General features: G+C 43.9%; 1 protein-coding gene across 2 annotated transcripts in view; it reads left to right on the forward strand.

The window, feature by feature from the left end:
* Positions 1-13,173, forward strand: part of CCDC93 (CCC complex scaffolding subunit CCDC93) — an 80,120-nt gene extending 66,947 nt beyond the window's left edge. For both annotated transcript variants that reach the window (XM_039872696.1, XM_039872695.1), the window contains exons 19-24: positions 120-228; positions 3,884-3,966; positions 5,224-5,261; positions 6,655-6,739; positions 7,650-7,763; positions 12,365-13,173. In XM_039872696.1, the coding sequence (XP_039728630.1) occupies positions 120-228; positions 3,884-3,966; positions 5,224-5,261; positions 6,655-6,739; positions 7,650-7,763; positions 12,365-12,418 (483 nt within the window). In that variant the 3' untranslated portion in view covers positions 12,419-13,173. The remainder of the gene's footprint in view (positions 1-119; positions 229-3,883; positions 3,967-5,223; positions 5,262-6,654; positions 6,740-7,649; positions 7,764-12,364) is intronic.
* Positions 13,174-17,752: the final 4,579 nt, after the last annotated feature.

A 17,752-nucleotide genomic window follows, 5' to 3' on the forward strand; every position in this document is an offset into this window, starting at 1 on the left:
GGCCTGCATTCCAGGGCATGTGATTATGCTCAGGTAGGGTTTTGGAGTAATGTTTAGCTCCCCAGAGAACACATAAGGCCTTTTACTAAATAATGTTGTCTCTTTCCTTTTGCATTTAGGCTCGAAGAAATCGAGAAATTGCAATTTTGCATCGCAAGATTGATGAAGTGCCCAGCCGAGCCGAACTAATACAGTATCAGAAGAGATTTATTGAACTCTACCGCCAGAGTAGGTGCATCGACCACTAACAAGCTCTCAAGGCTGGTCCTGGGAGAGACAGGAGGCGAGGGGCTTTGTCCCATTTTAGCGTGGTGGAGTGTGCATCATAGTACAGTCTTTGAAATCCACCACCAGAATGGGCTCTGTGTTATCGGCAGGCCCACTCAGCACTTATTTTACCTTGCCTGTTAGTGGGATACCCATAATCCTGGGAGTGGCACTGAGGTGCTTATACTGGATTGTTTACGCTAATTGAGCTTTTAGAGTAATGTTTCGAACCAGCCCTAATCCCAGTCAGCCATTTGGCTCCACTGAGCTTCCCAGCCACTTTCCAGCATTACCCTGAACATCAGCCCCAGCATCTCTCACTGTCCTCCTCCACAAACTTTCTGGCTGATGTCCTTGCCTTTAATAGCATAATATTCACCTAGTAATCCAGGACTGGATCTCCCTCAGCCTAAATCAGTGACCACATCTTGTCAGGCTCAGGGTGGCCCTCAGAGTTGTCACTGCCTTTCTGTTTCCACTGCTACTGCTATATCTGTTCTTATTTACATCATAAGTCAGCTGAATGACCATTAGCTGGTTTGCAGTCCCTTCTGCAAGTATCTCATCCACACATGTGATTGTGTCACTTCTTCCTCTGCTGGCAAAACTTTAGAATAAAGGCTATCTCCTTATTTTGCCTGGAATCCTCCCCAGTCTAAATGGCTGCCTGGGGTCCCCCTTCCTACTCTAAGCCCACACTCTGGCCTCACCAGTTCACATACTGCCTCTGAACACACTATGCACTTTGACACCTGAGGTCTTGACACTTCCTATTACCTGTGTCTGGGGCCCTTTCTTTTGTATCTGACAAAGCTTTCAAGACCTAGCTCAGATATCGTCTATAAATAGGCCCTGGACCATCACTTCTTCCTCTAGGCCAGGGGTCCCAGCTCCCAGGCCACAGACCGGTACCGGTCCATGGCCTGTTAGGAACCAGGCCGCACAGCAGGAAGTAAGCGCTGGGGTGAGCAAGCGAAGCTTCATCTGTATTTGCAACCACTCCCCTGCACTAGCATCACTGCCTCAGCTCCACCGCAGATTATCAGACATTAGATTCTCATAGGAGCACTGGTTCCTGGTGTCAAAAAGATTGGGGACCGCTGATATAGAGTCCTATTCTTGCATGGCCCCTAGACATTTCTGATTGTATAGGTACAAAATTGAATGCAGCCTCCGTACCCTGTTTTTCCCCTTAGTCACTGGGATCACTGTCTAGACAAGCTGGGCCCTCCTTGGTCCACTCTGACTCATGATGCTCTGCCAGCTCTGTTTCTGAGTAATGGTCAAGTCCATTTCTTCTGAACTACTATAGCTACCATCTCATCACTGCCTACATTCTCACCCCTTCCCTGCAATCTTGCCTGAGAGATCTTTCTCAAACATAAATTTGATCATTTACATTCTTTAAGAGTTTTAATATTTAATAACTCCTTATAACTTACTGGATAATCTTCAGAATCCTAAGAGCACTGATAAAGTCCTGCATCACTGGGCCAGCATCACTGGCTGGCTCCCCCTCCCCTACACCCCACAGTCCCTCAGTGCTTCATCCTTCCCAGGAGGGCATCTGCATCTTGGCCTGTGAGCTGGTCCCCAAGTCCAGTTGCCAATGTTCTGCAGTTCCTACCTGGCAAACTTCAACCCTTCTTTAAAATCCTCATATCACCTTGAGATCTTGGCCTCTCAAGCATCCTTCCTGGTTCAATACAGAACATTGTACTTACTTGAATCCAGAATCATACTTCTTTTCACATGTCTTACCCTACCATCCTCAGGATTTATACAGTCACTACATTCGATTCAAATGATCAAGGGCAAGTATCAACAATGGCAGTTTCTCAGCAGAAAAACTGCCTTAAGTTAAATCTTTTCCCTTAATTTTCTACCCTGCTTACTTTAAAGCTATTATTAAAAATAGGAAGTAATAATACCTTATATCTGTATATTTGTTAATAACATGTTAAAGTTATTTTATGATAGGACATTTTTATACCAAAGACCTTTTTCAGTCAGTTGCACGAAAATGTCTACATCATTCATTTTTTAATTATCATCAAACACCTGTGTCCCCCACCCAATCCTTGAGCTGGATGGAGTAAGGGAGACAATTCCATTCCTGAGCAATAAAGCTAAAAGTTGACTGGTTTATCTATGACAGCAATTTTCAACATTGGCTACCCATTGTAATCACTTGGACCCTGTCCCCAGAAAATCTCATTTAATTGGTCATGGGACTTTAAAACTCCCCAGGTGATTCCCTTTTTCAGCCAGGATTCAGTACCACTGTTCTAAAGCTATTAGCAATAATAATACTACTTCATATTGAGTAGTTTGTGATGTGATTTTTAGACAAATTAGGTATTTAGATGTTGGGGCCATTTTTAACTGTTGCATCAAAGTATTTGTAACAGATTATTGACTTCTGATACCAGGTATGTTCAGCAAATCTCCCAAATCTCCCTGACCTCCACCCATCTTTGAGCTGCACTACTGGTGGGAGACACAGATATTACTGGGTATGAAAGTTAAAAGTTGACTGTTTGGCTTAAAGAATCAGATTTAAATGTTAATGGAAGTTGCCCAAGGAAACCAAAATTGACCAGGCCTGCTCTCCTTTCCCCCACTTGTGCTGTTCCAGAGGGAACCCATTTTCGGGGAGCCAGAGCCCATGGAAAACCAGACTCCACTGTAGTGTTGGCCGGTGCCGGATAACCATTATGCATCAGGATCGTTAGCTATAGCTTCACTGAAGCTCTCAGCTTAGGCTCAAAGCCTGACGGTGAATTTAGGTCTTGGGATTATATCTCTCTATGGGCGGCTGCGTATTATGGAAATTGAGAGCAGTGAGGAAGTCGCTCGCGTAGGCTCAGAGCTACATGGGGCTGCCCAGCTGCCCAGCCACAGAGCAGAAGGGGTGAGTTTGGGTAGGAACTCTTCACCTCAGTGACCTCATTCTCTGGTGAACACGGCACACTCACAGTCCTGAAATTTGGCCATTTGCTTGTAAGTCATTCTTCTGTAGGGAAGAGTGAAGAAGGGGAGGTGGACAGAGATGCAGAGTAATTTTATACGTAGAGATGTGGGGAGCTCTGGTAAATTAGTGTCACCTTGGTCATATGCACAGGAATAGGAAGAGAATTTACTTCATTGGGCTCGTATTCCACCTGGATTGGGCATATTGTTCATCGAGGAGATACTCCGGAGGTTCTCTTGAATAGGCCTGTGCTAAGCATGGGCTGCGGCCCTTGCTCCTGGGGGTGGGGGGCGGAAGGAGGCCACACAAACAGTGAGAGGTGAGGTGGCAGCTTCCTCATCTTTGCTGCCTTCCTCCCAGGACTCCTCACCTGAAGGACTTCTCCGAAACCTGCCTGTCCCACGCCTGAACGGTTCCTCTCGCCCCTCCTCTTGGTGAGACCAGTCAGAACTGGCTACTTGCCATCAGCCTGCTGCAGCTCTGCACAGAGTTTTGTGCCCTGCGGGGCTTCTGCCCAGACTGCTGGCAAGAGTACCAGTTCTGACAGGTCTGAGTCCTACAGGGGGTGCCTCAGGGGAGAGAGTGCTTAGAGTCATTTTGATGCGAATTCTTATTTCTGTGCTGATTTTTTTGCATTTACAGTTTCTGCAGTACACAAGGAAACCAAGCAGTTCTTCACTTTATATAATACCCTAGACGATAAAAAGGTTTATTTGGAAAAAGAGGTAAGAATCGTTATAAAAAGAAAATACTTAATCAGATGAGCCCCTGCCAGTGCTGTTGACCCCAGAAAGTTCAAATGAATTTGGTGTCTGGGGTGCATTCAGTTTAAGCAGAAGGAACATCTGTTGTATACCCAGTGCTGGGATATGGAGACAGAAAGTGTAAGATTCCGTGGGAGTTCATGTTGTCTGGAGTGAAGTGAGACTGGCTGTTGCCCAGTACTGTCTGAGAAATGCTGTCCTTAGGAGAAACATATGGAAGCTCAAGAGGTGCATATGGAGGTGTCAGACCTGGGGGATAGCTCTGCTACACATCCTAGTATTGGGGTCTTCCAACCCAGCATGGGAAAGGCTTGCCAGCGTAACTTAGCGACAGGCCAGTTCCTTCTGAGAAAACCTTGAATCCACTGACCTGTCTTCACCAGCAGTGTCTGAAGTTGTTGCATTCTTTTAAAAACTAGGAGTATGCAGAGGAGTGTGGGCTTTTTAATTCTAAGCCATATTAACACAGAATTTTGCATTTCAATAAATTGTGGATTTTATTCGAATCCATTTATGCCTATGATATTTTAGCTTTCAAACATCCCAATGGAGTCATAAGGACAGGAATATCATTTCTGTGTTGCAGACAATGAACCTCACATCCACATAGGTAGTAAATGCTTAGTCCTTAGCTCACAAGTTGAGTTAGTGGCACAGCCAAAAAGAGGAAATAGGTTTCTAGTTTCTCCTGACTCAGAGCCCTGGGGCAGATAGAGGGACCTACTGTGCCAGCTAAGGCAGTTTCCATGGGAATGGAGGCCTTAAATAATGCATTCTGTGGAGGCTCTAGGAGCTTCCCAGCAGTTGGCCACATTGGCAAAAAGATTTTGTGAGAAGGAAGTGGGTGGGCACAGTATTCTCACTCCCCTCTCTGACCCTCTGCTAAGCTCATAGCCCTGAAAATGCAGTATTTGCAAGGTCGAAAGGGCTGTGGTGGCAGTTTGCTCAAAGAACTGTAATGTTAGCTTAGCGTCTTCTCTGCTGGGCAGAAGCCTTCCTTCTGCATTCCTATGGTCATAGCATACCAAGGTAGATTCTCTGGGGAAAACTATGGGGCTAGAACATGTTGCTCTTCTTTTCATGTTACTTTCATCTCCATAAACAAGGGGTTTTCTTTCAGAAGCGTTATCCAGAAACAGGACAGGCTTTCACGATTGAGGCAGCACAGGGATATTTCGACCTACTGCTTATAGCTTTTTTTTTTTTCTTCCTCCTCAGATTAGCCTGCTGAACTCAATTCATGAGAACTTCTCACAGTACGTATTATCAGACTGTCCTCTTCCCTGTCAGTGCTGTGGTGTGTCCTGCACTTTGTGTCCACTCACCTTCATTTTGCATTAGTGTGACTGAGCAAGACTTAGCACTCGATGTGTGATTCTGACACATGCAAGTGTGTCTTGGTTTACATGGTCCTTGAGTTCTTGCAAAAACACAATGATATTAGAGTGCATTTTTAAAAACCCAAGGAATGTCTTAGGAAAAAGTTAATTTTCAAATGAGTTTACTATGCTTAACTACTATAATCTCTTTGTATATTACTTTTGTCTTGCTAAGATTATATTAATACCATTTGTTCTTGAGAACAAAGCTGTTTTTAAATTTAGATATGGAAATTATATAAAATCTTGTGGATTTTGTTTTTAAGTTAATATATATCCTCTAAACTACTTTTTTCAAATATGAATTTTTTTCTCCAGAAATTGGATGGCAAGGCCCACCTGTACCCAGGTCATACCAGCCTTCAAGCATGGCCACTGGCCCAGCCACCATCCAGGCAGCTCTAGGGCCTGTTCTCTGTATACAGCCTTCCTTTCCTTCTAGTACAAATCTCTACTGTCCCCTGGCAGGCAACCAGCGGCTAAGATTTTAATGGATTACACGCTCTAGATTTTAAGCTTCATTTCTAATTAAAACCAAATAAAACACTCATATCTCCCAGATAAGATTCAGTCAGTGACTTACAACCTTGCGATGTTTCTAAAAATGGTGTTTTCATTTTTATTTCCTGACAATTGAAAGAGTTGCAGTTTGAGTGTTTTTGTGATGAGTTCTTCTGTCAGCTTGTTCTTTGGAAGAATTCTCAATCCTTGTATCCATGTGCTCTGTTCCTTCTGGTTTCACTCCTTCCATAGAACTGGAGGTGAAGGGGAATGTTTTAAGACATCAGGGAATCTACTCGTTTACCTGCTGCTTCTAGGAACAGGGGCAGGTTTCCCAGCCCTGCTTTTAGGAAAATCTCAGAATATGTCAACTAATCTTGAGCAGTGTCTCCAAACTCTAAGATTTTTAAGAACTAAATGGAATTTATTTCTTAAGCAATACCTGCTATCAAAGTAAAAAATGTTTTTGTTAATTTTAGTGACATTTTATTTTACTTTAAGAAAATACATACTACTTATGAAAATTTTAGGGCAAGTAGAAAAAAAAAGATTAATATTCAGTTATAAAACCAGGCTAATTTTTATGCCTTCCTCAGAGTTTAGAATTCTTAACTGCCTGGGATCCTGGGATTCCTCATTAGCCCACCATGCCTAGCAAAGCCCTGGCTGCCCTTTGGGGCATCATCTGGGTACAGGGCTAACTCCTTTGCACCTCCCTCTTTCTCAGAATCCTGTATTCTGGTCACTCCTCCACTGGTTTTTATTTCAGAGCCATGGCTTCCCCTGCTGCCCGGGACCAGTTTTTACGTCAGATGGAACAGATTGTAGAAGGAATTAAGCAAAGTAGAATGAAGGTCAGATGGCTTCTTTTGTATAACGGGGCCCAGGTTTTATACTGGTGATGGAGAAGGCCCTGGGAAGAACAGGCTTCTTCCGCTTGTTCTGGCAATGTGCTGTCAGTCCTGAAGATGCATCTTCAGTGTCTCTACAGTGATCAGGGCCAGCTGTGGGGACCACCTGCACTGGTGGTTCAAAGGCAATTCCTAGTAATAGCTCTCATAGATTGAGCAGGCTAACTGTAAGCCTGTCACAACCCAAATCTCAATGTGGCGGACATGTCCACCTTGCCATGCTTCTACTCGGAGAGCTGCTCTTGCTCAGAGTAAAAAACAATAGGAACTTACTCTGGTTTTTTCCTTTGGCTTCCCGTTCCTGTTTCCTAGGAGATGCCTTTCTGGGGAAGGAAATGGCCTGACCCCTCCTTCTCTCCATCTTCCCCTAGGCTTCATGCCGTCGGTACCACAGTGCTGGATAATTCTCTATTATTTGGGGGCCGTCCTGTGGCATTGTACTATGGTTAGCAGCATCCCTGGCTTCTACCAGTAGGTACCAATAGCGCTCCTCCTCACGTTCATGGCTGTCTAAATTGTCTCTAGACACTGCCAAATGTCTTCTTGGGGGCAAAATAGCCCTTGGTTGAGAATCATGAACCTGTTGATTGAACAATTGTTCGTACTCACCAAAACATAAATTAATAAAAATGGAACAGTTAATGCCCCATGATAGGAGAAATGCTGAATAAATTATAGAGCCTCTATGCAATATCATGCAAATAAATAAAACAACCTTGAAAAATTATATAAAGAAGGAAAATAGTAGAAGAAAATCTATGAAAATATTAGTGATAGATCCCTTTTGGATGTCGTCAACAGCTCTTGGTCAGAACATGCCTTCCCATTACCATTTCCCAAAATGTTTCAACAGATGGAAAAGAAGAAGCAAGAAAACAAGATGAGAAGAGACCAGTTGAATGACCAGTACTTGGAGTTGTTAGAAAAACAGAGGCTATACTTTAAGACTGTGAAAGAGTTCAAGGAGGTAAGAGGAAGGTTGGGCTGGACATGTAAAGCTAAGGTGAGATTTATGTTCTCCTCCAGATGAGCCTTTAAAAACCAGAGCAATTCTTTGGTTTTCCACTGGTCTGTAATGGGAAATAGCAAGTTAGCAGTGTGATCTGACAGTAAAGTGTTGTGTATAGGTAGTTCAAGATTGTGTTGTTCTGAGGCCATCTTGAGGCTCTAACTGAATGTTCTATATGACATCACATCTTTATTTTCATTTTCTTAGCACATAGTAAGTGCCTTAAATTCATAAAATGACATCATCCTCCTACATCAAGGGCTACCTAGAAACAGTGTTTGTAATAGATTCAGATTTGGAACTTTCCTTCCCCTCAGTCTTTGGATGAGGAGGTGCCTTAAGTTGTGTAAGAAAAAGGAGGGTGATCTTGGAAGTGTGCCAGGCTTGGGTTGGAATCCACCTTTACCACTGACCAGCTGTGCACTTGGGCAATGACTTAATCTTTCCAAGCCTCAGTTTCCTCATTGGTGGGTTCTGCTGGGTCAGATGAGATAAAAGAAAACATCTAGCACTGTCTGGCACCGTAACACCCAACACACTGCATTTCATTTGTCCCTATCTTTTCTCCCTGCATTTGGGCAGGGTTTCTCTCCATTGTTCCAGAAAGAAAAGTATTTGCCCTTAAGACATCTTCCAGAAAAGAGACTATTTACTCACTTGCCAGGATCTCAGCAGCTTTATTTCTGGGGATTTCTTCCCCCATTCTAACCTAAATCCATATGGTTTTAGTGAGTTTAGAGACTGCTGAAAATAGAGGCACTAAAGGTACATGATATCCTGGTGTTTGGTCTACAGAATAAAAAATATAATCTTTCTATACCAATAATTTTGTTTCCGTATATATTTTTAAGATCTTTCTTCCTTCCTTTTTTCCTTCCCTCTGCCCTCCTTCTTTTCTTTTTCTACTTCTCTTTTACCTTTTTGTAATTTAACTTTTAGGAGCCACAACCCATGGACATTTCAAAATCTCTCATTCTTTCAAAAATGTTCTTCCAGCTCCTACCATGCCCATAGGGATATTTCAGATTGTAAAACAGACCCAGTGCCTGTGTCAAGGAGCTTACATTGTGGTGTGGGAGACAGATAACAAGCAAGGAAGCAGAAACAAAAGAAACAAAAACCCTAGTAAACTAATAATAACAAGTAAGAAGTAATTTCTTTGCCATAGGGGCACTAATCTACATGGCATGGTCAGGGAAGGTCTCTCTTAGTTGAGAAGAACTTGGCCATGGGCAGAGCAAGAGTCTTTCAGCCAGTGCAGCTGGGTGAAGGCCTAAGGCTGGGCAGCATGGGAAAGTGAATGAGGTGAGGTACTTGAGGCCTAGAAACTGGGGCCAAAGTTTTAGAAGGGTCAGTGAGTGAGGTGGCACAGAGCAAGCCTGCTGCTTCCCACCAGAGCTCTTTTTTCCCTTTAATTCAAATAACTCACAAAGAGAGAAGGCCCAGAGGAGAAGAAATGCATTTCAAATATTGCTTGGACACACCAGCACTGCCCTTTTGACAGAGACAAAAAGCAAATAAGTCATGGAGATTAAGTATAAGCTGTCAAAATCAAAGCAAATAAGTGGAATGGAAAGTTCATGCTTGCACTACAGTCTCTCAGGGCTGAAGGCTTGGGGTGACCTCTAAAGAAAATCGTTCCTTCAGCTGTGTTAAGCGTTAAGATTTCTGTGTTCTTGCCTCCGCAAGTAGTTATTCACACACCAGAGACCGAAAGTGGGTCTTTGAGAGTCATAGAGGACCCCTAGACCAGGTGCTTGCCTGTGCCTAAGTGTTCTTCAGTTCAGAGCAATTTAAGAAAAAAAGGGAAAGGAAATGTAATCAGTTCTTCAAACAGCTAAATATATTTCATTTAAAAGACTCACCTTTTAAAAAAAATAACATCTTGTTTTTTTTGTGTTAAAATTGTCTTCTTCTTAATAATAATAATATGTAGTCCTTTATTTTTGTTAACAATTTGCTTGGCAAAAATTTTAAATTAGCAAACTTATGTCATGTTCCAAAACCTTAAATTTTCTTCCACAAGCTCCTCTGGGGTAATTCAAGGCCACCATAGGTGTTGAGGAGGCAGTGGTAATGGAGGCTTGCTTGTTGCTCTCCAATCCCCACCGTGTAATTTCAGCCAGAATAATTGTGCTATTTTACATGTCGCAGCTCAAAGTAAGATCTCATATGTGGTAAAAAAACAAAAACAAAAAACCAGTTTGAAAAGTTGGATTTTCATCCCAGAGTAGAGTCTGCTCCCAGAACCCGCTCTGTCTTGCCTTCTTTACCTGCCTCTTCCCTACCTGCTTGGTCTTCTGCTCCTAAGTTCTGAATTCCCACCACATCCCAGTCTCTCACACTTGTGTTGGGCAGTAATTACTCTTAATGCAGAGCACAGTATTGTTGCCCAGGATGTGGTCTTTGGTCACCTGAGTAGTTCCTTTTATTAGGTTGCACACTAATTGAGTACCAGTGATGCTCCACGGGCTCCATGTATGCACTGAGTCATGCCCTCATCCTGACTCCCAGCCTCCCTCTGCCTTTTTGATTAGAGATATTGAGTTCTCTCTAAAATTCCATTGGCTGGCTTGCCCTGGGAGAGTTCGTTAATAATAAGCCTGCCAGGAAACAGCACATACTCTAAAATCATTTTAATTGCAATATTACATTAATTGTATCTCTAAACCACAGTCTCTCACAAAGTCACCACACCAAGATTTAAATTCTAGCCTAGCACTGATAAATGCAAACCATACACTTTTATGAAGGTGGCTTTGCATACATAATCTTGAGTGAGCTGAGGTGCTGTGTCTGGCACATAGTGGGCCCTATGGTCTTTAGCAGGAAAGAAACAGAGGCAAGGAGACATTTTCCCTTTTCTTCTAGAAAGAAATGTCTACAGGACCCTTTCTGTTTGTGCTTTGGACAGACACTATCATTCTGTAGTCTCCCAAAAGGCTTCAAGTAGATTGCATGGAATTTAATCAGTGCTCACACATGCCAGGTGACAGCCTAGGATATCAGTGTGGTGTGATATACAGGGGACTTTTACCACGAGAGTATTTTGATGCTTCTGAGTCATTTTTGCCTCATTTAAAAGGCGAGGTGGATGACAACTGAAGCTAATTTGTTCGTTATTTTATTGTTTTATCTTTATGTGAGAATTTTGAAAAATACACAGAAATAGAGAAAGTACTCTAAGAATATAACACTCTGCCTGTTCTTGCTCCATCTTTACCCCTCCTCACTTTTTTTTTTTTTAATTTGGCTGGAGATTGTTTCTCCCAAGCAAGTCTCAGTAATTCATTTAAAAGGAAACCTTTCTCTTAACTTTCTAATAGAATAAATGTTACTCAATTTCACCTTTTTTCTCTTCTCACCCCCAGGAAAAATTAACTGCCTCCCTCTCCAAAAACATGTGCTCAAAAAGTGTCAGAACATCTGGCTTCTGGTAGGAGAATTCAGCCTTACCCCCAGCCCAAGAGCCTGGCTATTCCCCAGCTCTGAGCGGAAGTGTAAGCCCTACAAGTGAAGCAGCACTTGTCTTAATAAAACCAGGGTCATTGCAGCCATGAGCCATGATGCTGCCAAAAGGAGCAAAGGGCTTCCAGAAGGCTGAGAGCACTTAGCCAGGCCCAGAGAGATGGAAACATTGGTTTTGGGGGTCTTAGATGCAGAGTGTTCAGTGTGAAACAAAGTTCTTCTTCTGCACTAAGTGACTCTCCTGGGTAGCATGGCTACTGGAGGTCTGGCCACACTGCCTTGCCTGGACCCTTGTGCTCAACCTCTCCAGGCTCAGGCTCTTCCCACCACCATTTTCACCTTTCAGTTTAAAGCACTGGTGCTTATGACATAGCCTGGGAAAGGGGTGGAGGTTTTTGCCAGCAGATGGCAGTATCCTGAGTTATCAAGGCCAGTGGGAGCAAGGGAGCAGGAGGACACACAGTGAGAAGCCTTTGAAGATGTCTCAAGAAGGGAATACAAAATGATGCAGAGGTGACCTTACACTGCCTTATGTCAGTTCCACAGGCAGGGGATGGGGCCAGTGACCTCCCGCGGTAAATCCCTCAGCACTTGTAGTAATAGATATCACACAGTCCCTTGATGCACCTCTCTCATGTCTTCTGTGAATTTCTTTCTTTCTTAAAGTCAATATTCTTAACCTTCACTGTTATCAGAGTAAGAACTTTTCTGTTGTTCTGCCTGCTGTGCTCCTTAGTCCATCTCCAAGGACATTTCTCCCTCCCTCCTTCCTCACCTTAGTAATCCAAGATTGGCACGTGTCTGCTTTCTGTCTCTGTCCCCTTGAAGGTTTTAGAGGCTTCATAAAGTCTTTCAGAGTGACAATACGTAATCTTTTCATCCTGTTCTTAGTCCGACAGTGCAGAAAGCAAGTGTCCTTATAGCGGTTTTGGCACTTAAAGTCAACACGTCACCAGGAAGTTTCACTCACCACGCCGGTGGCAGCATGCTAAGAGGCGGGGGACTGGGGGAGGGACAGTAAGACCATATGAGCCTCACTTGGGTGCTAAGGCAGCCACTACCTCTGCACACACTCTCTGCTTCCTCTGCAGGAGGGCCGCAAGAATGAGGTGCTGCTGTCCAAGGTGAAAGCCAAGTCCTCCTGAAAATTCCCAGCCATCATTGTACGTCACTGATTTTTTTAAATGCCATATATCTGCTGCAAGGTCGTGAAATGGTTCTGAACGCTACACTAGAGAGATGAGGTGTAATGATCTCAACACCTTGGATCTTTTTTTCTCCTGTTGGCTTCCATTCCATCTCTATGTTGGTCATTGTTGATGGAATCAGACAGTACAAACAGTGGCTTCAATAACACGCATAATCTGAAGAAATGTGGGCAGTATTTGTTCTCTGCGTCCATTCAACTTTTATTTCTCCAGTACTATAGCACATACGAAGGTACCTATATTTGTATGGACTCTCTGAATAAAGAGGAATTCATTTGTTCAGCAAATGTTAATTGAGCAGCCACTGAGAAGTAAGCATTAAGGAAGATAGAAATATAAAACACAGCCCCTGCATATCAGGCACCCAGCAAGTGGCCCAGAGAGCAGATACAGCCCACTCGAACCCAGAGCTTGGCCACCTGGATTTTTTTTTTTTTTTTAGTAAACAAAGTCCTTTATAGCTGAACGACCATCCCATGTGAGTGTTGGTCACTTGGGCCCTTCACTTGCCCATGGTACCTTTTGTCTCTGGCTTCTCGAAATGCCGGCCAGCAGGTTTAATGGTGTAGTAATGAGAATGAAAACTCAGTGTCTGCCATTGGTTTAATCCCTATACGCTACTCAAGCTCATGTCACCAAAAATTGAAAATAGGGCCCTCGTATTAAGGACTTTAATAAAAATGATACCTTATCATGCCCTAGTTCTCATTTGAGTCACAGCCAACATGTGAATGGTCTTATGGACCTCCCATTAAGAGCACATTCCATGTGCCCTACACACTAAACAGGTCATAGTCTAAGCATGGAAATGAGACACACATTCTCTGCAGCTCAGAACAGTATGTGTAAATCACAGAGCAATAGACTGTGAGTAGGTATCAGCAGGTATCACAGGAGGAAGAGCAGTGAGCTGTGCAGAGATCTAGGGGACTGGGAAGGCCGTTTTGGATAAAGATAAGACTATAACTAAAAATTAAAGAGCATGCGGGAGAGTACAAGGCATGCTTGCTGGGGGAGGAATGGACGGATCGGGGCACAGTCTCTGTGCAGGAGGCTTTAAAAAGCAGCCTAAAAAGATGGGATGGGACCAGCCTTTGGAGGCCTTGAAGGGACAGCTGAGGGGTTGACTTTATCCTCTGGAAGTGAGCAGCCCAGACCAAACACGGACTTCCTCCTGCCCTGGCCTCTATGGATCTGGCAACTCAGTCATGTTCAGGAAGCCCTAGCATGAGGTTTTGCAATTCATTCCGCGTAAACCTTGCCCACATACCTTTCAGCAGGTTTGGACCATAAAACAAAATTTTAAACATGTCAGGCAATTCAGTGCAGTCACAGGAATGTCATGTTAATTTTCAGTCCCTAATGTATGTAATTAAGCAGGGCTGATGTGAATAGACTTTTAAAAAAAAAAAAAATCCTCTTGCTGGAGTAACAGCAGCCACTGGTTGCTGTGCTGGGGCCAACGAGGCCCGCCTGACGGGGATAGCTGCTCCCAGAGTTGGGTGGAAGCAGCAGCACTTGAAGTGGCATTCCATGTGCTGAGCCGTGAACATTTCCACTCACTGGTCCCTGGACCACAGTCATTTGTGGATTTTGAAAGGACTCAGTGAAGTTAAATTGCCGAAGAGCAGGCAGCACTTTGATGGCAGAGGGAGGAGACAGCGGTTTGACTGTAAGTTTCTTCAGGTTCAGGGAAACGTCTCCGTTATTTTGTTGAGAATCTCATAGACCTGCTCCCTAACTAACAACTTTCTGCGGAGTTAGGAGATTATTCGGGTATTTGTCCAAAGGTGGTGGGGAGGAGGAGTGGGTGATATTCTGGGGTTACTATTGGCCACCCCTTGGTGTTGTTGGGGAAAGTATGGCATTACTAATCCAAAACAACCAATAATTATTTTTAAAAGTGGGGCATTTATGTTGAGCTGTGTTTCTAAAGAGTTTCATTTGGTTTGGTTTTGGTGCAGGGTAGTATCAGTAGACATATTTTCCCTTTCTTTCATCCACAAGGCCTAATACAAGTAATAAGTTAGTTTCCATTCCTTTAACACATTTTGAATTAGCAGAAACCAGTCTGGAAAATTCCATGTTTGCTACAGGTAACCTACAGAATAGTGCCTTTTTGAGTAATTAGGACATTAAGTGTGCTTTACAGTCAGGCTTTACAGGCTGAGGAGATGCCCTGAGGCCTCAAACATTTCAGAAGCCAACTTTAGGGTTCTAGGACCATGTCCTGTGTGCCTACAGTGTGGCTGTGTGTCCTGCCAAACCCACACATTTCCCCAGAGTTAAAAAGAAGATGGGGGGACAGCATCCTTAAGTTACTTTTATGAAATGTGTGCGTCAGGAGGAGTGAGGTTTCCCCAGGAAGCATGCAGTTGTCCCTGCTTGGCCAGAGCAGCGAGCTCACTGACAGGGCAGACTTCACGTGGTTGGCCACCCATGCCTTGGCGTTCTCTTCAAAATCAGGGCTCCCATGAGCAGGACAGACTAGAAGATCACGTGTTGTATGGGGAGACACTTGGGACATATTTCTTGTTCTTGGGCTGGGTTCAGTCTCTCACGGGTCACGGGTCAGCTAATAGCACTCGAGGGAAGTGCCAACTGTTGAACAGTTGCCACGTGAGGGATCTGCTTCTTTTTTTACATAGAGGGCAGATTCCAAGTTTGTCAGGCCTAAGCTTGAGTGTATGGTTTTGACTGGGTTCTTGTTTGTAGCCCGTGTTCTATAGATAGGCAGGCCCTGCCAGTGTCTACTGAGTCTGAGAGCAGAACCAGGAGGCAGAGGAGCTGGTCCAGATAGGAAGCCTTTCCCAAGCTGAGGAAGTGCTCTCTGAAAAACACCATAACTCTTAGCCCTCCTGAAACCAGGAGCCAGAGATGGGGAAAGCTTCAGGCAGCCCTCTTACTACCTCACAAAGTGCCATCCTTGTGACCTCAGGCTGTAACATCAGTGGCCCAGTCACCTCTCTAGTGACCAAAGCAAACATGCCTGAAAGGGTACTTTGGACAATAAGTAGCAGCTTGTAAATCTGTGCCTGTTTGACTTCTGTTGCCTCAGCATGGCCTCATCTTGCCCTCTCTGCAGGTGACTGATGATCAGTGTAAGAGGGAAGCAGGCATTCTAGCAATAAGTTTTAACAATTACTTTGAGCCCAAGGTGCAGATAATTGGCTTGAATTATGCTTTAAGGAAGTGCTTTATGATTAACTGACAACCAATACTGGCCTCGAGGTAAAAGCACATCTTACTGCAGAGCAGTACAGTGAAGAGCCCAGTAGGATGAAGTGCCCGCTGTCTGTCCATGTGGCTGGGCCCTCACCAGGTGACGTGACTTGTGTGATGCATCTTCAGCATCCCCCAGTCCAGAACATTCCTTACAGCACATGGCAATAGGCTAAAAATGCTACATAAAAAATGTTATAAAAAATGTTTTCTCACGGTAAATGTATAAAAACATTAGGAAGGGTTTAGCAGCTGTTCAGTAGCCCGTTGGACAACGTGGAGATACTATGAGTACTCCATGCCAGCTTTATGTCAGTTGCTGAAACAAGCCAAGCTCACACCTGCCCTTGGCTATTGCCCTTGCTGTTGCCATGCCTGGACCACTGTCCCTCCGAGGTCATGGGCAGTGGCTTTCCCTGACACCTGATACTCGTACAAAACCATTCAGTGTCAGCCTTGCAGGCTGAATCACATTCTGCCCTTTTCCTGCTGTCTGTCCTGACGTCACTTGGTGGCACTGTCTGAATCGTAGGTCTCTGTGCCTGTCCTCCCCTCTGGAGTATAAGAGCAACACAAGCAGAGACTGTGTCTGTGGTATTTACCACAGTCTCCCCAGCATCTGGCCAGCCTGGAGAATCAGGAAATTCTGTTCGAATAAAATAGTTTCTTCAAATTCAACTTTGTGTCCCTGTGTCGGCAAAGTTTAGGCTCAACGTTTCATCTAATTTATGATTAGTTTGAGAACAGGTAGACAATTTATTCATCAGCTTTAGAAAATCTTAGAGTGTATTTGTTATTCTCTAACCTTGAAGGCTGAGATGAAAAAGGTGTCAGATGTTTCAAACCTTCCAAAGGAATTACCTTTTACAGATGTTTTCCCATGGGGAAGGGGTGTGGATGAGGGGAGCACACTGATGTCAGTGATAGATTATGAGTATGTTTTGGCTCAAAGTATATCATGAATCTAAAGGTAATTTGACTGGTTGAAACAACTCAGCCAAATGAAACCAAGAAGTGGAAAGAAGCAGCTGGATACAATGTTGGCAGAAGTATGAATTGTACAGCCTCCTTGGAGGGCAGTTGGACAATATCTCTCAAAAGTATGACTGCGCAAACCTTTCAAGCCAGCAATGCTACTTCTAAGAATTTTTTCTACGTACAAGGATTTTCATTGCAGCACTATTTGTAATAGCAAAAAGTTGGAATCTACCACCAACATAGGGCAGTGGTTAAGTAAATTATGGTGAATCCATATACAATGGAAGACTAAAAGAACAGAGCCACTCTGTAGGTACTGCCATGGAATGATCCCCAGGATGCATGGTTAGGTGGGTGGAGAAAAGAGGTTCATAGTATGCCAGTGTTTTTAAAAAAAGGAAGGAGAGGGAGAAAAATGTGTGTTTGTGAGTATATATGTGTATGTGTACCTACACACACACAAGTATATATTGAACACATCTGTGCATATGCCTAGGCCATCTCTGGGAGGATACACAGGAAACCTGGCGGCCTTGGTTATGTCTGGGAAGAGGGGTGGGGATTATTTTTCACTGTATACCTTTTATACCTTTTGAATTTTGTACCATGTACATGTATTATCGATTCAAAAAATAAAAATTTTAATTTTAATTTGGTTTCCTTTTTAAAAAAATAGATTTTTGTTTAGTAAATCTGCTTTCCTTAGGAATTTAAAGCCCTTGAGCCGAAAATAGTTAAATTCTCCTTGTCTTGAGTCTCGGGGAAAATAGGGACATGAAAAGAGGGCTGGCTTCTTCATCTCCCTCAGCTTTGGGGAGATGAAGCAGTGAAGATGGTTCTTCTCCAGTTGTGTGTGTTAGGATGATGGAGAGGGAGAGGGAGAGGGAGAGAGGGCTGGAAGGGGACTGTGAAGTGGCCACTTCCTGGGAACAGACCAGGGCTGCTGCAGGGTTGCCTCGGTTGCATGAGGATCATGGTAAGCCCCTGTTCTGGCTGTTGGGGTCCAAAAGATGGAGATGGTACCTCCAAGCCATGGTCCAGGGGGAAGCTGTTCACATTCTCCAGAAGCTG

Source organism: Pteropus medius, unplaced genomic scaffold, assembly GCF_902729225.1.
Source record: "Pteropus medius unplaced genomic scaffold, Ma_sr-lr_union100, whole genome shotgun sequence".
In the NCBI taxonomy this organism is placed as follows: Eukaryota; Metazoa; Chordata; class Mammalia; order Chiroptera; family Pteropodidae; genus Pteropus; species Pteropus medius.